The sequence below is a fragment of the Crinia signifera genome, chromosome 7, assembly GCF_055691185.1.
Source record: "Crinia signifera chromosome 7, ASM5569118v1, whole genome shotgun sequence".
NCBI classification, from domain to species: Eukaryota; Metazoa; Chordata; class Amphibia; order Anura; family Myobatrachidae; genus Crinia; species Crinia signifera.
In genome coordinates this window covers 55,415,942-55,443,097 of record NC_139223.1, presented here as the reverse complement: position 1 = coordinate 55,443,097, position 27,156 = coordinate 55,415,942, and the positions used below count along the sequence as shown (strand labels likewise).

The window sequence follows — 27,156 nt, the reverse complement described above, 5'->3', positions numbered from 1 at the left end:
CATATGCCCATCTGCCTGCCAACTCTTCCCTGACATGCCCATATGCCTGCCAACTCTTCTTTCACATGCCCATCTGCCTGCCAGCTCTTCTCTCACATGCCTATCTGCCTGCCAACTCTTCTCTCACATGCCCATCTGCCTGCCAACTCTTCTCTCACATGCCCATCTGCCTGCCAACTCTTCTCTCACAGCTCTTCCCTCATATGCCCATCTGCCTGCCAACTCTTCCCTCACATGCCCATCTGCCTGCCAACTCTTCTCTCACAGCTCTTTGACAATTATCAGAGGGGCACAAATATCATTCAATGTGGCTCCAGTAATTAAATCTGCATCCTATTTCGGTACCCTTTTACTGACACTAGTTACCTAGCGAGTCGCTGGCCAGCTTGCCTTGCATCAAGTCAGACCTATTTGATGTTTTTTCCATTCTCCTGAGTTTGTAAGCACATTGCTTATTAGCAGGTTTTCGGTTCAACCAACCATTTAGTTGGATAGTTGGAGGAAAGTTGGTCTGATGTGGGTTCAGCATTAGATGGCAACTGTGACCTTGACTACAGCCAAGGTACAACTAATACCCCTTTCACATTTCAACTAATTACTGGGTACAAGTCAGTTTCTTGCCGGCTCGACTAAATGGGTAGCAACACGGCAAAAATAACCGGTAAAAAAGCAGAGTTCTTACCGGTTTGTTGCCATGTTGCTGTGCAGTGTGAATGTGTTAAACGGGTTGAGCGAATGGGTTAAATGGGTCACACTATGGAGGAGGCAGCACTTGGAGCAGTGCCAGCTCTAAGCTCTGCCTCCTCCCACACCCTCAATGACTCGACGACTCCCCGCAGAGCCCCTGAATGACTTTGCCGGTTCGCTGAGGGGATACGAACATTACAAAATACAGGGTCATGCCCTGACTGAACCGTTTCAAAGTCCCGATGCGACCCTACATTTTGCGATGTAAAAGCAGTATTAGTGGAGCTAAACTGACACTCACTTGCACGTGGCTATAAGTCATGCCTTGGGACGCCAATCCCGGGGCATTTTTTCAATCCCGGGATCGAAAAATGCTCAATCCTAGGATTCCCGGGATCCCAGGATTGGCTTCCCTAATAAAAAAAAAACACCCCGGCCGCCCACATATTTACTTACATATGCGTGGCAGGTGCAGCCAGGAGCTGCGTTGATTGGTGGGCTGATGCTGCTGGAAGCCGGGTGGGCGGTATGTCGCTGCTGTGAGCCAGGTGGGTGGTTGGGCGGGCTGATGCTGCCAGCTATCGGGAGCCTGGTGGGTGGGGTGTTTCTTTGGGAGCCGGGCAGGATGCAAGAGAACAGTGCAGGCGGACGGCCAGCGTGCAAGGATCAAGGTGGCTCAGGCGGGCTGTGCGGCTGTGTGATCTGCGCAGTGTGATCTCTGACCTCGTCACGCTGCGCAGAGCCAGACTGTCATTGTACAGGAAAAGCTTCTGTGCTCAGACATAGCCTGGCATTAAACTGCGCAGGCACAGTTTAATCCTGAAATCCTGGGATTAGAATCTCCAATCTCAGGATTGAAATCCCAGTGTTTTGGGGGCCAAATCCCGGTATCCTGCCAATCCCGGGATTGGCCACCCTACTTGGGACTGCATTTATAATTATGTACCAATCTCTGACAATCATAAAAGTACAAACATATATTAAATTGTGCTAATAATTATTTACTGTGTTGCAGAAAGGGTGCAGGAGGAGATCAAAACACATATTAAACCAGGACAGATACCAGCGGTAGATGATAGAAGGAGTATGCCTTACACTGACGCAGTGATACATGAAGTACAGAGGTTCGCTAACATTGTCCCCCTGAATCTGTCGCACACAACCCCAAATGATGTGTATTTCCGAGGTTACTGCATCCCAGAGGTGAGTTTGGGGAAATTTCTTTCATTATTGTGATGTAACATTGTGTTCTTTTTTGAATGTGTCTATACCAGTGGTAGCCAACGCCAGTCCTCCAGAGCTACCAACAGTTAACGTTTTCCAGGTCTCCTCACGGAATCACAAGTGAAGTATTTAGTTCCACCTGTGGAGCTTTTAAAATGTGTTAATCAGTAATGAGTGCACCTGTGTACCTGCGAGGTGAGCTGGAAAACGTGAACTGTTGGTAGCTCTCGAGGACTGGAGTTGGCTACCCCTGGTCTATAACAATCAAATGGTAACGCTAGGGACCACTGGGGCCCACTGGAAATGCTTGTAAGGAAATGATACAAGCAGAAAGGGAAGAGAAGAAAGGCATACCTCCCAACATGACCCATGCCAGGAGGGACAAACTACTCTGCTGCTGGACTTTCCTTTTAAAGTCACCTGTGTTGAACAGTTTAACTCAGTGGTAGCCAACTCCAGTCCTGGAGAGCTACCAACAGTTCATATTTTCCAGACAACCTAGCTGCTGCACAGGTGCACTCATTACTCTGGCACATTTTAAAAGATCCACAGGTGGAGCTAATTACTTTACTTGTGATTCTGTGAGGAGATCTGGAAAACATTTAAGGTGCGTACACACGGGGCAATATGATCGCTGGCAATATATTGCTCTGCAATCATATTGCTCAGTGTCCTGTTTTCATCTGCGACCAGAGATTTTATTTATTTATTTATTAACAGTGTCTTATATAGCGCACACAAATTACGCAGTGCTTTACAGAGCATAGTTATAAATCAAAAACACATAACAAATTACAGTACAAGACAGTTTAGGACAAGTACATGGTTAATATGGATAGTTGCATCAGGGGACAGGACACTGAAGCAATCATCAGGGTGGCAGTGGTTTATATATTCTAAGAAAGGCACATGAGGAGAGAAGGCCCTGCTCGTGAGAGCTTACATTCTAAAGGGGAGGGTTAGACAGACAGGGGTGACACAGAAGGGAAAGAAGTGGGCATAAACAGTAGGTTAGGATGAGAGATGGTCAGGTTTGATGCAGGATATATATTTTAAGTCTAAAAAAGCGCTGGGTCATCCAGGAGTATATAGCAGAGAGACAGTAGGAGATATGAGTGAGGATAGAGGGAGAGATATCTAGAGAGGAGCGGTAGATTTCAGTGTTATCAGCATAGAGGTGATAGTGGAAGTGAGCACATAAGCTCACCCAGGCCCTTATTCTGATCGGTGCGGCCGGATCCGAATATGCGGCCAGGACCGTGCGTGCGAAACCCCGCCTTCCATACGGATCGCCAACTCCGTCCGTACGCGGTAAGAAGCTGGCCGAACGGACCGCACGTGTATTTCTCATGGAATACGCCTCCTCCATCTCAAGGAACCTCCCCCATCATTCATCGAATGCAGGACCGAGTGGTCCACCAGCTCCCGCAACCTCAGACCACACGGACATTTCTCCGTGCAAAAGCAGGGATCTGGGCGGGCAGCTGACATCCGGCGATGTCATATGTCCGCCCCCTACACGTGCGTCACGGCCGCATTACCATACGTACGCCCAGCGTTTGCATGGGAACGCCCATGAAACGCGGGGCGTATGCATATGGTAATGAGCCCAAATAGCCCTTCACGCCCCTCTCCACCCCCTGTTCGGAGTGTTCACATTTCATGCGGGATTTGGCCGTACGCCCCGCTCGCACATGCGCAGAGACGCCTCTGCACATGCGCAGACACAAAACATCGGCGGCATGAACGCACACGGATATTACCGCACCAACCAGAATAAGGGCCCCAGAGAGGACGTATAGAGAAAGAGAAGAAGAGGGCCAAGAATAAAATGTCGGGGGACACCTACTATCAATGGAAGAGCAGGAGAGGTGAGGTCATTAGAGGTACAGCTGGTCATTTTCAAAACGGACAGTGCAAGTACAAGCATTAACAGTGATAGTAAAAGTTGTTTGCAGATGTAAGAATGGTGATATTATGGTTGAATTGCCAGATTAAGCAACCAGGAGTAGTATGTTGTGTGAATGAATTTAACTCACTCCAAGCAGACTTTGGTTTTCTCAGTTGTTGTTTTGTCCTTCAGTTTCACTTCGGTTTAACGCTGGTATAATGCTGTAGTTATGAATCAGTTTTCCCACTTTAATAACGGCCCACTTCAATCTAGGCCCACAGATAAACTCTGGCCACAGCCGTATGCAATGAGATGGTCACAGATGAAAATCACATTGCAGGGAGAAGAGGCAGTTGAAGTCACTGGTCGGAGAAGCATGCTCCTCCAACCAGCGACCACTCAGGGGCTGAAAACCGGAACGCGCACCCGGCGATTTATCGCTGGTGCACACTCCAATCACTGGCAATATGGTCGCTCAGCGACCATATTTCCAGTGATATTTGCTATAATTGCCCCCGTGTGTAGTAGTAGTAGTTTGTTTATTTATAAGGCGCCACAAAGTGTCCGCAGCGCCGTACATAGCAAATAAAAAACAAATTACAAGGTAACGTATAGGGTGTGTACTAGGGTGACCAACTCATCCCTTTAATCCGGGACACATATTAATTACACAGGTTCTGTGGCTGGCTTTCACCTGGTTTTAAACTGCCACACCTCAAGACTCCATTTCACCTGGTTTTAAACTGCCACAGAACCTGTGTATTTAATATGTGTCCCGGATTAAAGGGATGAGTTGGTCACCCTAGTGTGTACGCACCTTAACTGTTGGTAGCTCTCGAGGACTGGAGTTGGCTACCCCAGGTTTAACCAATAAGAAAGGAGTTTCACCACAGGTGATGGCAATCATAAATTAAGAGGAAAGCCCAGGAGCAGGGCATTGTGTCCCTCCTGAAAAGGGTCATGTTGGGAGGTATGAGAAAGGTTGTATCTAGATCCACTTCTGTTTTGTGACCGGGATGTGTCTTTAAAACAAAGAATGGGTTAAGAAATTATTGCCGCACCCCAAGACTGCAGCACACAATTGTACCCAATGGGATTACCATTCCCACAATAGACACAAACACTTGGAAATACTTGTGTCAATACAAGGCACTTTCTTATTCTAATTTCAGGAACGGAGTATGAGTCCTTTCCAATAGTTTTTTCTTCTCTCAGACACTTGGCTCTTAGAAGTGTATGTGGAGAAACAAATAAAGGTAAAGAATGTCGTCAAGTTCTTTCCCAAAATATATCAAATTGCAGGGGTGATATCTCACTGGTACGACTGACCTTAAAATAAGGCCCTATAGCAGGCATTCCCAACCATGGTCCTCAAGGCACACCAACAGTGCAGGTTTTAGTTATATCCAGGCTTGAGCACAGGTGACTTAATTAGTACCTGAGTGATTCTGATTAAACCATCTGTGCTGAAGCCTGGATATCACTAAAACCTGCACTGTTGGTGTGCCTTGAGGACCATGGTTGGGAATGCCTGCCCTATAGGCACATAAAGGTATCTTTTCCCATCTGGTTTTTCATATATTCTTCATATACTGTACTGTAGAAAATATCTCACCTGCAAGCAGTGCCCTATGTTCCACAAAAGGTATCTTTTCCAGTCCACTCTGAGGAATATGGAAGATCCCAGTACTCCAAGAAGGTTTAAAAGATAGTTTATTCCATAAAAATACACCAAAAAGATTAAAAAAAACACACGCACAATCCTGCACCTAGGTCTGGAATACCCACACCACCACTCACCCGGAATGAGGAGTGGTAGGTTCTCCTGAGATGGCAACAACAGGATCCAGACACCAGGATGCAAGACAGCAGACCGCCACAGCCCTGACGCGTTTCGGGCTCTTAAAGCCCTTTTCAAGGTGTCTTTAGGTGAGGGCAGAAGTTGTTAGTTGCATTTTCTATTGTATCTGTAATCTAAGTAGGTGTAGATTATTTCAGCTGGATTGTACCCTCGCAGGCATGTTTGGCCATGGACAGATTTATATCCCCCCTCCAGTGCATGATGGAAAAAGTAAAAAAAAAAAAAAAAAGAAGTGCATCTAGCTGTAACCAGAGAAGAAACACACTTGTTGAAAGACAGAGCTTCTAGCAGCCAGAAGCAATGTCAGATTTTATCACATTTCAAGGCTTAGTACATCACGCCCTTTGAGTTTACAGCATGTGTTTAGAGTTTGACATTGTGCTTGCCATAGAAATCATTTTGGTCCCCTCTAACTGAAACATTGGTACTGTATCTGCAAGCATGATGTGCCACATTGGTATCTATTGTAAGACTCACTTTGGACTTCATTAGAAGAGTCAAAAAAGAGTTAAACGAGGTATTCGTGTTCATATTAAGTTTACACAATGCTTTGGTTTTTAAATGGCAGGGAACAGAGGTTATTCCGTTCCTCACATCCGTCCTGTATGACAAGTCTCAATGGGAAACTCCATATGAATTTAACCCAAACCACTTTCTGGATGCATCTGGGAAGTTTGTACGACCAGAGGCATTTATGGCGTTTTCTGCAGGTTGGTGATTTGAACTTAAATATACTCTGAGTGGCCAAATTATTATGAGAAAGAGTGAACCACCCTATTTAATGTGATATTTTCGCCGTCTTTTTAAGTGATTTTCGTCGTGTCTCTCCGTGTAGCAATTCTCCATCTTTTCATGGAGAACTGGAATGTGAACTTTTAAACTAAAAGGTTTTTTTTTTTTAATTTTGGTGTCAAAAAATCAGTAATTTTTTTTCTGTGAAGGGGCATGTTATTTTTATTTATGTGCTTATAGCAAATGAATATATATTTAATTTAAAAAAAATATATATTTATTTTTTATTATTTTTTATTTTTTTTACACAGAGCAGCCAGCAGGGGGCCGGAGCTCTCGAGCCGCTTATTAGATATTCATATATTCACTGCATCCGATCATTACATATGCACGATCGGGTGCAGTGAATACTGGGTCCCCCGCTGGCTATCGGGGGGGGGGGGGGGCAGCTTGTGCTGCCTGGGTCCCGGGGAGCCCACCTCCCCTCCACATATGTTCTGGGGCAGCCAGGGAGACTTTAATCTCCCTGGCTGCCACCGTCCCCTGGCTCCCTGCCGCGGACGCTCGTCCACTGCAGGGGTTAAGACTCGCCGCGAGTGGCGGCGAGTCTTAACCACATTGAATAGTGGGAGCAGGAGTGGCAGCGAGCCCTCCGGAACAGGGCGAGTGCATGGCGAGAGAAAAAATCTCTCGCCATGCACGGAGAATTTTTCACATTGAATACTGCCCTCTGTCTTGCTCTTCGAATCATCTGCAGACAATGCCAGCTTTATGACAGTGGAGTGTGGAAACGCAACCACCACTAATGGTATTCAGGCGCATACCTGTACCTCAGTGGATATACCCCACCGTGGGATATCTGATTCTCGCTGCCACTCTCCGCCTGAATACCATTAGTGGTGGTTGCGTTTCCACACTCCACCCCAGAAACCGTACCCCGAGCGGGTTTACTCACTAGCCGTGTCACTCAGTTTTTGGGGTTGAGGTCTCTCTGCCATTGGGACAGAGGTGACACCCCACTACTGGACACTGGCATCCCAGCTTGTGAGGCACATATTCCAGGTGACTCACACAGCACCTGAGATTTTGTACTCAGACGGTTAGAGAGGCATCAGTGGTGACTGTGTTTCTCCCTGGTCCAAGGACAGGGACACACTTCACCCCAGAATCTTTACTACCAGCTGCTCAGACACTGGGTCACATTACCATTGGTCATAGGGTCGAGGTCTCTCTACCATTTAGACAGAGGTGACACCCTATCATTAGACCCCAGTGACCCCACTGCCTGGCACATGTGACTATTCTGATATATACAACACTCTAGATTCTGTTTTGTGTCATGGTACACTGAGATACACTGAGGTTCTATCCCTTGTAGAGCTATCGGCGATTTGACAGCCGAGCTCCTCTGGGTACCCCAGCAATTCGCATAGCAGGTAGAGATCACCGATCCACTGCACGAACTGGGGCATTCACACACTGGCCAGCCTATATACGATTATAATAAATTTACAGCTACGTCTGCCTGCCACCTTAGTTTTAATATAAGTGTGTTACCCCACCCAGTCATGTCATATGTGTTTTTTTAAACCAAAATTTCGCAGCCTTTTATATGAACTGTAATAAAAGTTATTTTTTATATATACTTACCCTATCTTTACGGTGCACCCACACAAGGACACTCTTTCTCTTCTTTACCCCTATGCATTCAATTTAAGTGTCCAGAGGTAGCACACCCCTATCTGAACTGGTATATATCCACTGATATTTATACAGGGGTTCCAATACTTACTGTCTTGTGCGTATGACCATCAACCTCCCCTTTTTCCCAAATTATTATGACCACTTGACATTTACACGCAGATCGGCCAGAACTTCACATTGTTGCCTCTAGAGAAGGCGAGATAGCTATAAAAAGGAATACAGGACAAGTGAAGCATCAATTGCACGGTGTTGCTTGTGAATAAATGGGCAAAAAACATGATTTTACTGAGTTTGAATGCGGGATGATTGTAAGCACTCGAACCGTCGGAACTAGTATCAGCAAAACGGCTGCACTTGTGAAGTGTTCGAGAGCAGCAGTTATTAATGTTTACAGAGAGTGGCCTACCAAGCAGAAACCAAAACCATGTCACAACGTCAGGCTTGTGGTCGTCACAGGCTACTGAATGCTTGATCTGAAAGGAGACTTGCCAGAGTTATCCAGTCCAACAGAAGAGTCACCGCATGTTGTCTAATTGCGGGGAATCTAAATTAAGGAGCAATTAGACGATGGAAGCTGACAACCTGTTCGGAAGCCTCTACTGTCTGCCTTGAACAAGAGCAGATGTCTTCAGTTCGCAAAGGAACACAAGGATTGGACAGTAGATGACTGGAAAAGGGTCATGTGGTCCGATGAATTGCGGTTTCTATTACACCATGCAGATGGCAGGATGCAAATATGGAGAAAACAGCACGAAAGCATGGACCCCAACTGCATTGTCACAACACTTCAAGCTGGTGGAGGCAATATTATGGTTTGGGGGATGTTTTCTTGGCATTGTATGGGTTCTTTGATTCCTGTGGAACAATGTCTGAATGGCCAAGGGTATTTGAGTGTTCCAGTACATCCTGTTATGTTAATGGTGTACCTTGATGGGGATGGATACTTCCAGCAGGTTAATGCTCCCTGTCATAAAGCTGGCATTGTCTGCAGATGATTCGAAGAGCAAGACAGAGGGCAGTATTCAATGTGAAAAATTCTCCGTGCATGGCGAGAGATTTTTTCTCTCGCCATGCACTCGCCCTGTTCCGGAGGGCTCGCTGCCACTCCTGCTCCCACTATTCAATGTGGTTAAGACTCGCCGCCACTCGCGGCGAGTCTTAACCCCTGCAGTGGACGAGCGTCCGCGGCAGGGAGCCAGGGGACGGTGGCAGCCAGGGAGATTAAAGTCTCCCTGGCTGCCCCAGAACATATGTGGAGGGGAGGTGGGCTCCCCGGGACCCAGGCAGCACAAGCTGCCCCCCCCCCCGATAGCCAGCGGGGGACCCAGTATTCACTGCACCCGATCGTGCATATGTAATGATCGGATGCAGTGAATATATGAATATCTAATGAGCGGCTCGAGAGCTCCGGCCCCCTGCTGGCTGCTCTGTGTAAAAATAAAAAAAAATAAAAAAAAATTTAAAAATATTTTTTTTTAAATTAAATATATATTCATTTGCTATAAGCACATGAATAAAAATAACATGCCCCTTCACAGAAAAAAAATTACTGATTTTTTGACACCAAAATTAAAAAAAAAAAAACCTTTTAGTTTAAAAGTTCACATTCCAGTTCTCCATGAAAAGATGGAGAATTGCTACACGGAGAGAGACGGCGAAAATCACTTAAAAAGACGGCGAAAATATCACATTAAATAGGGTGGTTCACTTTTGGAGAGCAAAATGCTCCTTCCAACGCGAAAACAGCACAAACTCGCCATAAAACAAGGCGAATTTTTCTCATTGAATACTGGCCAGAGACTTTACATTGCTTAGTTGGCCTGCACAATCACCAGATCTCAATCCAATTGAAAAACGGGCCATCAGGCAGCTGGATCCAGTACCATCAAATTTTAAGGAATCAGAAAGTGCAGTTCATCGGATCTCAAATTCCTCATACTATCTATCAACATCTCATAGAGTCCATGCCAAGAAGAATCCATGCAGTATTAAGGGCAAAAGGTGGGCCAACATTGTATTGAGGGGGTGGTCATAATAATTTGTCCGCTCAGTGTATACAGTATAAGCACACACTGAATTACAGTATATTATCATACATACAAATGGAGCTGGGCTCATTCAGGCAGGGACTGGTGAAATTATCACCAGCCCCCCCCCAGCCGCCAGCTCCCGCCAGATAGCACACGCATACGAGACGATCGCACGTGCGTCGCAGTCCAATGGAGTCTCTGTCCATCAGAGCTCGCCAGAGGGGAGGTTCTGGCGGGCGCCGAGCTAAGTTGACAGGGGCTCCATCTTTACATATCGTACATTATTATACATATCATACAGTACATTATCATAGATAATTTTATGATATTTTGGAGACGCTATTGGCCTGGACACTATCTATCTATCTTTTCCACACATTCCCATCTCTGGCCCCCTGTTCCTCTCTTCTCCTCCTATTGTTTCCATTATTCCTCCCATCTTTGCATATTCTTCTCCCTATTCTTTCTGTCTCTCCCTATTATTTTCCCTTTTTCTCCTGTTTCACCCTATTCTTCCCCCATCCTCACATCACCCTCTGCCGTCCGGGGCCCCACCTCCAATTATAGTAATCGGGTTCCAGACTGTGCCCATGAATATTACATTACACATATGTTACTGTACATTATACTACACAGGACTTTGGTGTATCATCTACAGTGCATTGCTGTTATTAACATGGTACATTATCATTCACTAGCACTTCATACTAGATTTTACTATACGATTTACCCTCTAATGGTTAGCCAAACTTCTGTGGCCACTGGGGACCGGCCACATCCCTAAAGTGGGACCCTATATTTTCATAACCTGATGGGCCCTTCATGCCCCAATCCAACACTGGGCTCATGTCAGTGTGTATATATATATATATATATATATATAATATATATATATATATATGTGTGTGTGTGTGTGATATACAGTATGTGTCTGTTTATATTCATACAGGAAGAAGAGTTTGTGTTGGAGAAAGTTTGGCCAAGATGGAACTTTTCCTTCTCTTTACCGGACTTCTTCAAGCATTTACTTTCCACCCACCAGAAGGAGTCTCCAAGGAAGATTTAAGTCTCGAACCTGACTTTGGATTCTTATTAATCCCTAAACCACATCTGATATGTGCAAAACTCAACAACTAGCGTGCTGCCATAAAAATACCCAGTATTTTTTGATAAATATTAGTTTATTACAGATTTAATTATCAATTTTTATTAGATATGTGCAGGTTCGGATTTACTCGGATTTAGCCGGATTAATTTATTGGCTATCGGCTGTCACATGATTTGACTACAAATCATGTGACAGCCGATAGCCAAGAAGATCCAGTTTTGAGTTCCGGGTAAATCCGAGTAAATCCGAACCTGCACATCTCTACTTTTTATGTGTTTTCATATTCTAATAAAAAACAGCAAGGTCGGGGGCGGAAAAATTTCATGTCACTGACCTGGGGATAGATGCTCTACTAGGGAAGCCAATCCCAGGGCATTTTTTAAATCCCCGGATTTGGGACTGAAAAATGCTCAATCCCGGTATTGGCTTCCCTAATAAAAAAAAAAACCTTCTTAGTCGACAGCATATTTACTTGGTGAATGGGCGGTCTGATGCTGCCGGGAGCCGGGTGGGTGGTTGGGCGGGCTGATGTTGCTGGCTGGGCATAGTGTTTCTCCAGGAGCCTCGTCCTGCTGTGCAGAGCCGCTTTGCCCATACACTGCCCGGCAATAGACTGTGCATACGCAGTCTAATCCTGGGATTGGAAACTTCAATCCCGGGTTTAAAATTCTGGCGTTTTGGGGGCCAAATCCTGGGATTCCACCAATTCCAAGATTGGCCACCCTTTGGCTTACCAAAAGTATGAAAAAACAGAAGTTTGAAATACACACAGTTCAATTGGCCAGCACTGTCTTTCACTCTTATATTCCAAAATACATACAGTAAATGGTAGATAAACCCAGTTCTATAGTAACTGGAAGGAAACACTTATTGAGATACAGATGGAGCCCCTCTCATGCTTGCCCAGTGCTTGCCAGAACGTCCCCGTTGGCGAGGTCTGGCGGAGAGGTACTCCATCAAACTCGTCCCAGTCTCTCGGCGGCTGGGCGGCGGGACCCTGCCAGTCTCCGCTTCAGGGAGACGGGCAGGGTTGGGGGGGGGGTCGGGGCAGTGGTGGGGACCGGCGATGGCAGCGGCGTATGGTGGTGGGGAGTCTCTGGCGACAGCTGGTGATGGAATCACCAGCCCCTGCAAGGAAGGGAGGCGCTACATCTGTATGCAGAAAAGACTACAATGTTTTCACATACAGATGGGATTCTGGTATTGGATGGTTGGATGAACACAATACAATTTATGATGTTTTTCCAAGACTGCATTATGCCCAAACACATTATTCTGCCTCAATAAATGTAAGCCTCAAGCAGCCCTACATCTTAATTTAATACCCTTTCTCACACAAATACATTAATACCCCACCACTTCCGAAGGGGGGGAGGGGCTCAGCAACCAGGGAGCACACCAATCCTAAGGCTGGTCATGTTAGCCAGGGCCCAGTATAAATTAACGACAATGATGTAAGTTATGTCCAATATTCTACCCATCTATGTAATCTGCGATCTGATGGACCACTATATAATAGATAACACCTATCCCTGTGTATCAATGCCTATTTGCCTATAGATTGTAAGCTTATGAGCAGGGACCTCCCAACATGTTGACTGTCTGTTACTACCCAATTTGTTTTATCCCTATTTCTAATTGTAAATAATAATAAATAATAAATAAATGTAGACCTTTTTAAAACCAGCCAACATTTTGCATGTGCCAACATTTTCAATGTCGACATTTCTACAATGTCAGTATCATAATGGTTGATATTGTGGTTTCAGCATCATGAAAGTTGATATTGCAAATAACTACATTCCCATCACAGTACATGGCCATACACCATATCTAATAAAATTGCACACAGCAAGTAAAGAGAAATTCCTACAAATTTAATGTAACTTTTATGGGGGGGGTTAGGGCACAAAAATAAACACATACTGTAAGTCATTATTATCTTTAAAATATGATTAGGAAATTACTCTGCACTGATCGCTCATATCACTATGGGGACATTGTACAAGTGATATTACTACAATATCTATAGTACATAAACTAGGGATGAGCACATTCGGATCCTAGAGATCAGACACACCCGAACTTACCTGATCCGAGGCGTTTCCGAGTGGCTCGCTTCTATCCCGCCAATAAATTAAGTTGAAAAAGAGGCTGAACACCATCTTCCCACTGTAGGGTTCTCGGGAGACCCGGACTCTATAAAAGTCCAGGAGATTGGTACCATCGTCAGTCCGCATGTGAAATTCAGACAGCATGGTAGAGAATACAGGTACTCTGTATTCCTCCACAGAAAATAATTTATTGCACTACAAACATCCACGATAAAAGACACATATAAAAACAGCATAAAATTCATGGAGACAATCTTAAAAAAAGGGGATTCAACACTGGTGAGCGCCGCGGTCCTTCGTGATGCAGACACTTCCAGACCCAAGATCATCAGACTCACAGCAGTTCCCCCTCAGCCTCTTGTATGCACCTCCGATCAATGTGTTTTTTAGGGACTTCCTGTGCCCTTTTTCATGATAAGCCACAGTATCTCCTGTCACTTTTAAGTCTCCCTCCGGACTGTATGGCACCCTAATAGTTTAGGTTTTAAGGATATCCCTGCTTGTGCACAGATGATATAATGTGGACTGTTGGGATACCATGGGGACTGTGCTTGGGATCAACTTGAGTAGATATTTCTTCATTTATGGGATCAAGCGAAGATAATGTAGGAGCCGGACTGGAGGCAAAGCCTTGGGGGAGGCCCCCCTGACAGGGGTTTTTAGGGAGCTGACTAGCAGGATAGTCATAGAAGGGGTGTCTAAGGAGAGGGTCATAGGGGGAGGGGCTTAACGGGGTGTTGGAGGGGTATATAAGCAGGGTTCAGGCGGGAGATAGGGGTCTCTGGGAGAATTTTCTTAACAGCCTTAACAGCCAAGCAGCGTGGCATCTCCCATGGCTTCCCCAAGCAACGCTGATGCGGAGGTCTCCGCTGCGCTTGCTGCCCTCAGGGAGGCAGCGGGCACCAGAGGGGCTGAGTGGCTGCAGCAGCAGATGTCAGGTCTGCTGGGGGGACTGGGAGCAGCAACGCAGGAGGCTGCTCCAGCGGGTGCACGGCCTCGGAGGTCTAGGCCTCCGGAGCGCTTTAGCCCATCTGTGTCCCCCAGGGTTCAGCGCCGTTCACGGAGCCCCGTTAGGGACCCTCCGGGCCAGGCTGCGGGCCGGGCACCTTCCGCCCGCAGGACCAGGTCTGGGAGGAATCCGACCAGCAGGCGGAACCCTCCGCGCGGGGGGGATCCCCCCCACGTGCAAGAAGATCCGACGGTGCGTGGTACTGGACCTGGTGCGGCGGGGCATGCGGGGCATGCTGCTGCCCAGCGCGGGGTGAGTCGTGCCAGGGGGGCAGAAGTACAGGCTGAGGACCGCAGGCCTGGTACACGGAGCGAGAGGCGCACAGCTGGCTCCGCCTCCAACGAGGTCACGCCGGCTGGTGCTGTACCTGAGGGTCGGGATGACAGGGGAAGAGAGATGGCAGCGTCAGCAGATGATGGAGAAATACCTGGTCCTTCGTCATTGGCTGGGGTTCGTCAGGACACTGGACCTGCGGCTGCTGGGTTCACAGCCCCCAGGCAGCCTGGTGAGTCTGTCTCTATGTCTGTTAATGCTTTAGCGCAGAGTCAGGGGGGGGGGTGGGTTAGCCCTCTAGGGGGAAATGAGTAGGGGTTTTACTGAATTATTGAGTGGTTTTGCAGATTGGTTGGTGGGTTTGCGGCAGGGGGCGGGGCCGTCCCCGGCGGCAGCGTGGGCGCCGCAGAATTCGGGCGCACCAGCTAGCATTAGTGTGCCAGTCAGTAATAGTGTGCCGGTTAACAGTGGGGTGCCGGTTAGCAGTGGGGAGCAGGTGAGCAGCGGGGTGCTGGTATCCGGCGGGGAACAAAGTAGCAGTAGTGCAGGGGCAGAAGGGGGCAGTGTTGGGACGCAGGAGGAGTGTGGGAGGCTCAGTGACACTGCAAAAGGGGAGGTGTATGTATGCTTTGAGGGGCCATTGGGGGCCCACCTGAAGCAGGAGGTGAGGGAGAAGATTTGGAAAGGGGAATACGTTGATATATTTTCATTGCTCCCTTTAGAGCGTTTTAATCTGGATAGGCCCTGTAAGGAGGAGAAGAAGGAGGAGGAGGAACGGCGGCGGTATCGGCTGATACCGCGGTCATTCACAAACTGGTTGCAAGCATTTGCTATTTTAGCTAGTGTGATTGGGGAGAAGGCACCTGACAATTGTTCAGGCTTGTTTTGTTACATGGATGCAATAGGAGAGGCATACCGTGTTTATGGGGACTTGGCTTGGCTCAGGTACGATGAGCAGTTTAGGCAGAGGAAGGCGGTTCGCCCTAACATACGTTGGGACCATAAGGATATTGCTTTATGGTTAAAGGTGACGGCCCCCATAAAAAGTGGGCAGCCCTTTCGTGGGGAAGGGGGGGGGGGCGAGGGAGGCCACAAATGGGACGGCCATGCAGAAGGGACTCTGCTTTGCCTTTAATGACGGGTCATGTCGGTTTGGGGCAAAATGCAAATTTAAACATGAATGTTCCTCGTGTGGAGGGACCCATGGTGCAAATAAATGCTTCAGAGGGAAGTCACGGGACGGTAATTCAAAAGGGGGAGACACCGGTTCGGCTGGAAAGGATGCTGGGCTATCTGCGTAGGTATCCTTACCAGCAGACAGCCGTGTTGTTGGAGGAGGGGTTTAGGGAAGGTTTTAAGATACCTTCTGACGTGCAGGTTTCAGGGAGTTTTAAGAGGAATTTGAAGTCTGCAAGGGAACATCCAGAGGTGGTGCAGGAAAAACTGCTTAAGGAGGTGCAGCTGGGTCGGATGGCCGGACCTTTTGGGTCGGCACCATGGCCAGATTTGATAGTCTCTCCATTGGGGGTGGTGCCTAAAAAGGAGGCGAACAAGTTTCGCCTTATCCACCATTTATCTTTTCCAAAAGAGGCGTCGGTCAATGATGGCATCGACCCCGACATCTGCTCGGTGGTTTATACATCGTTTGACGCGGCTGTTCAGTGGGTGAAGCGGTTTGGGAAAGGGGCCAGGTTGGCAAAGACTGATATTGAATCGGCATTTCGTTTGCTGCCAGTTCACCCAACCAGTTTGCGTTTGTTGGGATGTTGTTGGGACGGGGAGTTTTTTGTTGACCGCAATGGGTTGTTCTTTGTCGTGTGCTTATTTTGAGGCCTTTAGTTCCTTTTTGGAGTGGGTGGTTAAGGATGTCTCTGGGTGCAGTTCAGTTATCCATTACCTAGATGACTTTTTATGTATTGGTCCTGGGGGTACCGGAGTATGTGACTTATTGTTGGGGACTCTTGAAAGGGTGTCGGCAGACTTTGGGGTCCCGCTTGCCCCTGGTAAGACGGAGGGCCCTGCGACTGTGATCAGTTTTTTGGGTATTGTCATTGATACCGAGAATATGGAGTGCCGCTTGCCCGAGGAAAAATTGCTGGGTTTAAAGGCCGAGGTAGGGAGGGCATTGCTGTTGAAGAAGATTAGATTGCGGGAATTGCAATCCTTGCTGGGCAAATTGAATTTTGCGTGTCGCATTATGCCTATGGGCCGCATTTTCAGCAGGAGGCTGGCAGCAGCGACAGCAGGGGTGGTACTTCCTCATCATTTTGTCAGGTTAGGTAGTGAGTTGAAAGGGGACTTGCGGGTGTGGGCAACTTTTTTGGAAGCTTTTAACGGCAGAGCTTTGTGGATGTCAGACACATGCGTGGCTACTGAGCTAGACCTCTTCACAGACGCGGCCGGGAGTGGTGGTTTCGGGGCATATTGCCAGGGACATTGGTGTGTAGGCCGGTGGCCGGAGTCTTGGGTGCAGAGAGGCATGGTCAAAAACTTGGCATTGTTGGAGTTGTTTCCTATTTTGGTTGCAGTAGTTGTTTGGGGGGAGCTATTCCGCGATAGGAAGATTTGTTTTCACTGAGATAATTTGGGGGTTGTCATGGCTATTAACCAATTGTCGGCATCTTCACCGCCAGTGGTCACTATTTTGCAGCAGTTAGTATTGGAATGTCTGGCTTTGAATTTGTGGGTTGTGGCTAGGCACGTTCCCGGTGTCTCTAACGGCATTGCGGATTCTTTATCTCGTTCACAGTGGGAACGTTTCCGGGAGTTGGCACCAGAGGCGGACAGGGAGGGGACCGGGTTCCCGAGTCGGCTCTGGGCTCTGCTGGACAGGTAGTCGATCAGCTCATCAGGGAATCCTTGGCCCCGAATACGTGGTCGGCATACAATCAGGAATGGCGGAGCTGGTTAGAATGGCGCGAAGTAGTAGGTTTGAAGGAGGATGATGACGAGTTGGCTGTCTTGCTATATATAGGCCATTGTAAGGAGATTGGTTGGTCAGTGGCAAAAATCACGCGCTGCATGGCGGGCTTGGCTTTTGGGTTTCGTACAGGCGGTAGGCCTGACGTCACGAAGAATTTCCTGATTGCGCAGGCTTTAAAAGGTTGGAGGAGAGGTCATGTCGTACAGGATCAGAGAAGGCCGGTGTCTTTCCAGTTGTTGCAGAATATGGGCATGAAGTTAGGGGAGGTCTGTAGTTCCAATTTCGAGGAAAGGTTGTTCGGGGTAGCCTTTTCGCTTGCCTTCTTCGGGGCACTGCGGATTGGGGAGCTCGTGAGTCCAAGCGTGTCCAGGCCGGGAGGTTTGTTAGGAGAGGATGTGGATTTATACTCGGATAGGGTGGAGCTAGTGGTGAGGAGGTCTAAGACGGATCAGTTAGGGAGGGGGAAGAAGGTAGTTCTCTTCTCTGTACCAGGCTCAAATATGTGCCCGGTGGCACGGCTAAGGATGTTTAAGGAAGTCAGAGTGGGCAAGGAAAGGGATCCTTTGCTGATGCATGTAAATGGATCCTTTTTATCACGGTTCCAGTTCACAAGTGTGTTTAGAACAGTACTGCGGACGTTGGGCCTCAAGGGGGATGAATACGCGGGTCACTCTTTCCGCATTGGGGCCGCAACTGAGGCTGCTAGAATGGGATTTGGGGATGAGTTAATTAAGCGGATTGGGCGGTGGGAATCGTCTCGTTTTCGTTCCTATGTTCGTTTAGGGGATTGTTGAGGTTGACTGTGTTCTTTCTGTTTTAGGGCATCCCCCGTGCCTGATTTGGATTTTAGGGCATTCCTATGTCTTTTGGGGAGCTTTGCGGGCCGATGTCAGACCGAACGGCCGCCAGCTAGGTTTGGATAGAGAGGAAGCAGTGGTTCGCTGGCTGGGGAAGCGCGGTATGGTATGGAGTGGAGTGTTACAGGAATTTCACCGCTTTGTTCGGCTCGATAGGGCTCCCGACATATTGGTGTTGCATGTGGGTGGGAATGACCTTGGGGGCAGGCCATTTAGGGAGTTGATACGGGATATCAAGTTTGATCTCCTACGTTTATGGGCGATGTTTCCGGAAGTGATCACGGTTTGGTCGGATATTGTGCCACGCCATTATTGGAGGGATGCAAGGTCGGCTGACAAGATCAATAAGGCTCGGATCAAAGTCAACAGGGCAATTGGGCGTTTTATGGCTAGAAATGGCGCTGTGGTGGTGAGGCACAGGGAACTTGAGTCTGGTGCCGGGGCATTTTGGAGAGGGGACGGTGTACATCTTAACGCTGTAGGGATAGATGTTTGGTCTTTGGGTCTACAAGAGGGAATAGAAACAGCATTCCGGATGTGGGGGGGGCGCTCGGGGTTAAGGGTTTAACCCCGTGCTTGGTGGCGGAGGGGGGTCCTCGAGGTTAGTGGCATGGAGGCTTAATTATGCGGCGGGGAGGGCCCCATGAGGGGGCTGGACTCCCCTGGGTGAGGTTAATTAATGAGCACTGGGTGTTGACAATTGGTGCCCTCGAGCCAATCGCTATCGGCTGGGGGTAAGAACTCCTGGAAGTGCTTAGAGGTGTGGATAGATTTATTGAGGGCCTCGGGGACCACCTTCCGTGGGAATGTTTTTGGTTATTGTTAAAATTGTATTGTTTCAATAAAGATGGCTGCTGTGGCCAATTTTATCCAACAGGAGAGTTATGTCATTTTTGGGGGGATAATTGGACACAGCGATTAGACAATACCCTGTCATGTAGGAGCCGGACTGGAGGCAAAGCCTTGGGGGAGGCCCCCCTGACAGGGGTTTGTAGGGAGCTGACTAGCAGGATAGTCATAGAAGGGGTGTCTAAGGAGAGGGTCATAGGGGGAGGGGCTTAACGGGGTGTTGGAGGGGTATATAAGCAGGGTTCAGGCGGGAGATAGGGGTCTCTGGGAGAATTTTCTTAACAGCCCCCACCCACCCTCCCTGTTTTTTATAGTTTTAGGTAGAATAACTGATAGGATGTCTTTTTGTCACAGTGGCCTGTGCGGAGGGGGGTCCTCGAGGTTAGTGGCATGGAGGCTTAATTATGCGGCGGGGAGGGCCCCATGAGGGGGCTGGACTCCCCTGGGTGAGGTTAATTAATGAGCACTGGGTGTTGACAATTGGTGCCCTCGAGCCAATCGCTATCGGCTGGGGGTAAGAACTCCTGGAAGTGCTTAGAGGTGTGGATAGATTTATTGAGGGCCTCGGGGACCACCTTCCGTGGGAATGTTTTTGGTTATTGTTAAAATTGTATTGTTTCAATAAAGATGGCTGCTGTGGCCAATTTTATCCAACAGGAGAGTTATGTCATTTTTGGGGGGATAATTGGACACAGCGATTAGACAATACCTTGTCAGGTGCCAGAGGGTTGACAGAAGGCATTTGGGGGTAATTCAGACCTAATCACTGGGCTGCTAATTTGCAGAGCTCTAAGATTAGGTAGTCACCAAACATCCAGAGTTAAATCCCACCCTAAGCAAGCCTGCAAATTGCTGTACAAGGCTTGTGAATGGCTTGGGAAAATTATGCTGAATGCAATATAGCTGCAAATCTATTCGCAACATAATCACCATCAAATGATTTTTCCAGTTTGTGCAGTCTGTGTGTAGTCTAAGACTTACTCAGCAGGTGCAATAGGCACAGGCTGATCGGGGCCATAGCTGACATCACATTACTTCCCTTTAAATACCTCGGCATGCCTATATTTTTCCTGACACTCCCAGAAATCAGCTGGTTATCTCCCCCAAATGCTGGCTCTCTGTAAATCAACTTGCGTATGGCCATCGATAAAAAAGTAACAGGAAATGATCACAGGTTGGCCTCGCACATACGTACTATGATCCATACTTGCCTACCTGCCACTGTCCATGAGGGAGAAAATGCTCTGTTCCTGGACTTCCCTGGTAAATAATGTAGGATTGCCATCACCTGTTGTGAAACACCTTTCTTATCAATGACCTAGCTCCCCACAGGTGATGGCAATTATACATTACCAGGGAAGCCCAGGAACAGAGCATTCTCTCACTGAAGGAGTGGGTCAGGTAGGCAAGTATGCTATTATCCGTATGCAAGCACAGTCGGCCTGTGAATAAGATATAGGAAACAATACACACAGACACCTGAAACAAGGTAGCAATCTAGGATTCTCAACCCACAACAACTGAAATTCATACAAACACCACATCCTCTAATCCCAGTTTTCTATTACTTACAAAGATCAACAAAAATCCAACTACACCACCAGGAAGACCAATTATTAGATTTGGGTGAGTTATTTTGTTTCTGTGCAGGGTAAATACTGGCTGCTTTATTTTTACACTGCAATATACTGTAGATCTCACTTTGAAGTAAAACCCCACCCAAATCTAATTCTCTCTGCACAAGTTACATCTGCCCCACCTGCAGTGCACATGGTTTTGTCCATTTAAGAAGGATTTTGTCAGAAAGAGTGAACTAGAATAAGGCCCTATGTCTTGTTCAAAGATCAGTTTTACCTAAAGACCATGGGGGCATGGTCTTTTTCTCTTTCTGCCTCTCTATATTACTTTACTCACTAGGGAGCACCGTGATATTACATTGTGGATACTTGATACAATCTGTGATATACATATCTGATATAAATACAATACATAGTGCAGCCTGTGCAGTAGCACACTCCCCATTACCCCTTTTCCCCTAAATTATCACTGAAGACCATAGGAACAGACCACAACAGAGTTTTCCCAAGCTACACCAACCTCTCTATGGGGTTTATTCTGGTTGGATCGGTTCTGTCCGCTGTTTTTTTCTTGTGCGCTTGCATACTGTTCACAATGCGCATGTGCGACGACAGCACATCGCTCGCGAACGGACATCGCCGATCAAAAAGTCCTGTCCGATCACAGCCGGACAAAGTGGGCGTAATGTGGGCGTTTTTAGGGGAGAGGCCAAAAAATAGGGCAAAACTGGGCGTACACGGGGTATGTACTCAAACTGCATGGAGTATCCGCATTGCTCGGAGAGTGGTCGGGATGCTTCTGGCCCAAAACCATCGGACCGCCAAAGAGCGCTCCATACCACTCTTAGACCATCAGCCTGAGTCCAGCCGCAATCGATCGGCTAATTAACGCGCAACAGACATAAAATACTGACACCTGAACGCAATATTAAGCAATGCTGCAGGCAATTTAGTTAAATAGCTCATTTGAGTACCTGCAAGCCATACACAGCCCTGAAACACATTGGAAGGTTCACTTTCTACACTTGTCACCATTACAAGGTAGGATTATTTGTATTGTTTGTTAGGTCAAATACACATGTTGGAATATGTGGAATTAGGTCTCTTTTAAGCATCTACACCAGGGATGGGCAACACCGGCCCTCCAGATGTTAGTGAACTACACATCCCAGGATGCTTTGCATTAGTTTTGCTATGTGGCCATTCTGAAACTGATGCAAGGCATGCTGGGATGTATAGTTCATCAACATCTGGAGGGCCGGTGTTGCCCAGCCCTGATCTACACCCTTAATGCAAGTGTGGGGATGTGGTGCACTTGAAACTGTGTCCATGTCCACTGTGTTGACATTCAGGTAAAAAATCGCCCTTAAAATGGCCCATGCGATGCAATGCGATTTTCCTAAGTTACCTACGTATGCAAATTAGACGCCCGTCTGCTACATAAGTACCAACATATCTTCTTCTTCCATATTTTCTTACACAGTTTTTCAACTAACCGCAAGGCGGTGCATCCTCCTGTTTGTAAACTTTATCATTATCCTAGCCCTTTCTATTTTTTGCAGGAGGGCGCCAAACACTCTAGAACCGGCACTGACCACAGCCCACCACAGCCTCAGAGCACATCCACCCACCACCCTCTCCAATGCTGGAGTGAAGATGGCTGCGACAGCATGGGATTTATATCTAGTCCAATTCTCGGGAGATCCGACGACAGGATGATACATTTTGGCATGTCCTGAGACCCAAGCCTGGCAGAAATACCATGAACTGTGGTCTGTAGGGTTGTTCGGGTGTATTCGGATTCCAGAAATCCGAACTCGCTGACCGCTAAATATTACTGACCCAATCTGGTAAAAAAAAAAAAGAAAGAAAATCCTCAGCAAGAATGATTTAGAAATACAGTAGGTAACCTTTGTCTAGACAACTAGAAAAAACACAAGTTATGTAACATGAAGTTGAAATGCAATACAGTACCCAGTGTAATTCCCAATAGAAGCAATGTTTAAAAGTTCACAAAAAAATCAGCCATTATATAACACAAGTACAATTTAAATTGTCTTTCAAGTTTAGTTATTCCCATCCAAACTTGATATATCTCAAGTCATGTATGTATCTGTGATTCGGTCAATAATTACTACTGTAGGTACAGATGGAGCGCCTCTCAGCCAGCGCCAGGGCTCGCCAGATTGCCCCTGCTGGCGAGATGGCACTCCATCAGGGCCGGTGCGAGGCACCGGAGAGCCCCAGGCGAGTCGGGGTGGGGGCGCCCCGGTGCCGGGGGGGGGGGGGGGGGGGGGGCGGTGGTGGTGGGGTACCTGTGTAAAAAACTTGCGGCGCCGGCGTACCTGCAGTGCTGGAGCAGGCAGGGGTGTCCGTGCCGCGGGAAGCGCTAGTTATTTTCTATTCACTGCAGGGACCCCGCCGGCCGCCGTCAGCTTTAAACACAATGACAGCGCCGCAGGTCCCCCCTGCGGCACGGACACCCCTGCCCGCTCCAACACTGCAGGGACGCCGGCGCCGCAAGTTTTTTAAACAGTTCGCTAACCCTCCATGCTGGGGGTGAGGGGCGAACTGCCGCCCTCCAGGTGCCTAGAGCTGCCTAGTGGTGGCGCCGGCCCTGCACTCCATCTGACTGGGACGCGCGAGCATCCCACACGTACGTGCGTCTCAGTTACTAGCATATGCAATTAGTATTGCAATGGACAGCTCCTGATAAGAGCTTATGCCTACACTTTCTGGTCTCAGCCCCAGGAGTCCTTCCACCGTTCACCAAGCATCACTAGCCCTGGGCTCTCTTTGAGCAAGCCCTGGGTCAAAAATATGGAAAACAAATATTTAGGGGTCTTCCATCCGTAATTAACCAAGCTCATGGAGCCAGCCATTGTTCTAAATATATCCAGAGGTGTAGCGTGGAGCAATGGCACCCGAAGCACGCGGGCTTCACAGGTATCAGCGTCCCCTCGCGGGGCTCGCTGCGCTCACCACGCTTCGGGCTCGGTGGCTCGCTGCGTTCGCCACACTAATCTATTCTCAACTCCACGCCAACGTGGATAGTAGGGGAATGAAAAGGTCGGAGGACGCGCACCACCGCCCCTCGCGGGCTCGCTGCGCTCGCCACGATTCGGGTTTGCGTCGATCGTGGGGGTGGTGGCCACAATGGGGGACCATTATTTTTTACACACATGACGGGGCCATACCCAATGAGAAATGGCCCTTATTCGGCCTTTTCCCATTTTTTCCTATGTTAAATGGACTCAGTTTCAATGTTAAAATAATTTAACATTGAAGCCTATGGACAAATCGGGTCCATCGCATAGGCTTCAATGTTAAATATTTTAACATTGAAGCCTATGGAGAAATTGGGGGCATCGCGTCGGATGCGCATAGGCTTCAATGTTAAATTATTTTAACATTGAAGCCTATGGGGAAATCGTGGGCGACCGACGCGATGTACCCGAGTACTGCTTTTTTCAAAGGAAATCGCGGGCATCGCGGGCATCGTGTGCCTTAAAGTTAAGGCGCACGATGCCCGCGATTGTGGCCGTTATAGGAAACAAGTACCAAATAGTTTAATGTTTTACAATGCGTGCTCATTGAGAGGGAAGCTTGCATTACTAAAGTGAAGCTTGATTACTTAAGTGAGTTGGAAACTGAAGCAGGTGAGTTATCTTGCATTCTGTCTGTCTTGTATTCTTTATCTGTCTTTCTATATAGAGACTGTAATTTTGAGGGAGAAATCTGAGTGTGATTTTGGTTGTGCCTGTATCTGTATAGTGTATTGTTACTAGGTGTGAACAGATACTAGGAGGAGGAGCTAAATCTAGGTGTCAAGGAAGATTAGGGGGAGGAGCTGAGTGTAACAGGGGCCTGACATACTATATAAGGAGGGGCAGAGCTCATTTGGGAGCGTGCTCATTGAGAGGGAAGCTTGCATTACTAAAGTGAAGCTTGATTACTTAAGTGAGTTGGAAACTGAAGCAGGTGAGTTATCTTGCATTCTGTCTGTCTTGTATTCTTTATCTGTCTTTCTATATAGAGACTGTAATTTTGAGGGAGAAATCTGAGTGTGATTTTGGTTGTGCCTGTATCTGTATAGTGTATTGTTACTAGGTGTGAACAGATACTAGGAGGAGGAGCTAAATCTAGGTGTCAAGGAAGATTAGGGGGAGGAGCTGAGTGTAACAGGGGCCTGACATACTATATAAGGAGGGGCAGAGCTCATTTGGGAGCGTGCTCATTGAGAGGGAAGCTTGCATTACTAAAGTGAAGCTTGATTACTTAAGTGAGTTGGAAACTGAAGCAGGTGAGTTATCTTGCATTCTGTCTGTCTTGTATTCTTTATCTGTCTTTCTATATAGAGACTGTAATTTTGAGGGAGAAATCTGAGTGTGATTTTGGTTGTGCCTGTATCTGTATAGTGTATTGTTACTAGGTGTGAACAGATACTAGGAGGAGGAGCTAAATCTAGGTGTCAAGGAAGATTAGGGGGAGGAGCTGAGTGTAACAGGGGCCTGACATACTATATAAGGAGGGGCAGAGCTCATTTGGGAGCGTGCTCATTGAGAGGGAAGCTTGCATTACTAAAGTGAAGCTTGATTACTTAAGTGAGTTGGAAACTGAAGCAGGTGAGTTAGAATACTGAAAAAGGTGAGTTTGAACACAGTCTAAATTTTCATATTCTGTTTTATTGTAATATATTCATCTTCTTTCTATCCTATTGTAACCTGTTGCTCAATTTTGACATTTAAATTCATTGTATCTATATTTTTCCAACATTGTATGTCATTTTTACTCATTCACTATTATTTTCTCTTATCTTTGCCACACATTTATCGCACCCTGTTTCCCTCTTCACGCCTGCTCACATTTGCCTCACTTCTGACCTTCTCTGTTCCCTTCATCCTCTCACTTGTTGTTGTTTCATACTTAATTGGATTACTCAATCAACCTGATTTTACCCACTGGTCTCCTCTCTGACAGTAGTTCCTTGCCTGTTACCTTCTCTCTCACTCTGTTTTCTACCAAATTTACTACAGACGCTGTCTGTCCTCCCAAATCCCTCTGTCTGCTTTCACTAACCTACCCTCTCACCTTCGGTTCCTCATGGCTGTTAATCTCTTAACTTCACTTTCTCCAACTGCTCCTCCCCCCTCCCATCCCATACCTATCCTGACCACTCGCCCCCGCACCCCCACCCTCCCAATGACCCCCCCTCGCTTCTGCAATCCCAAAAACCTTATCCACATAAATACACAACTCACCCCCCCTCTTTCCTGTGCACTATGGAACGCCAGATCCATCTGCAACAAACTCCCTGCCATCCATGACCTATTCATCTCTAGAGCATTCCACCTCCTTGCTATCACCGAGACCTGGCTCTCCACCTCTGATTCTGTCTCTCCAGCTGCTCTCTCCCACGGTGGCCTCTCTTTCTCTCACACTCCCAGGCCTGACGGTCGCCAAGGTGGCGGTGTGGGTTTTCTCCTCTCAGCCTCATGCACCCACAGTGTCATTCACCCTGAACCCTCTCTCCTTTTCTCCTCCTTTGAGTCTCACTCTATCCGTCTATACTACCCCTACCACCTCCGTGTCGCTGTAATCTACCGCCCCCCTGGCCCTATCTCCCAATTTCTTGACAACTTCGCCGCCTGGCTTCCACACTTCCTCTCCTCTGACCTGCCATCTGTCATTCTTGGTGACTTTAACATCCCCTTGGATAACCCCGCTGATCCTGGCACCTCCAAACTCCTCTCTCTCTGCTCCTCTCTTGGCCTATCTCAGTGGACTACCTCTCCCACCCACATCCAAGGACACTCCCTCGATCTCGTCTTCTCTCGCTCTTGTTCCCTTACTGACTACACTATCTCAGCTTTTCCTCTTTCTGACCATCACCTCATCTCCTTCTCCCTCACTGCTTCCCCCTCTCCCACCCCCCCTCCCAAGCGCATTGTCTCACGGCATAACGTCAACACACTTGATCTTGCTGCCTTCTCAAACACGCTGTGTCCTCTTCTCGCCCCAATCGCCCTCATGTCCTGCCCGAACCTCGCTGCCTCCCTCTATAATGACACCCTATCTTCGGCATTGGACTCTGCCTGCCCTCCCTCCTCTATCCCCCTTCGATGCTCCAACCCCCAACCGTGGCACTCACCTATCACCCGATTCCTTAAAAAGTGCTCTCGCACTGCTGAGTGCTTCTGGAAGAAATCACGCTCCCTTGCGAATTATCTCCATTTCAAATTCATTCTTTCCTCCTTCAGCTCTGCCCTTGCTCTGGCCAAGGAATCCTACTTTAAGTCCCTCATCCTTTCCCAATC

General features: G+C 47.7%; 1 protein-coding gene across 2 annotated transcripts in view; it reads left to right on the top strand.

Moving 5' to 3' along the window:
* The window catches only part of LOC146020193 (cytochrome P450 2K1-like), a 39,987-nt gene extending 27,064 nt beyond the window's left edge, over positions 1 to 12,923 (top strand). Inside the window, exons 7-9 of one of the 2 annotated variants that reach the window (XM_083153127.1) lie at positions 1,703 to 1,890; positions 6,232 to 6,373; positions 11,079 to 12,923. In XM_083153127.1, coding sequence (XP_083009253.1) covers positions 1,703 to 1,890; positions 6,232 to 6,373; positions 11,079 to 11,266 — 518 coding nt within the window. In that variant the 3' untranslated portion in view covers positions 11,267 to 12,923. The remainder of the gene's footprint in view (positions 1 to 1,702; positions 1,891 to 6,231; positions 6,374 to 11,078) is intronic. The other variant, XM_083153128.1, reaches the window with a different exon arrangement.
* Positions 12,924 to 27,156: the final 14,233 nt, after the last annotated feature.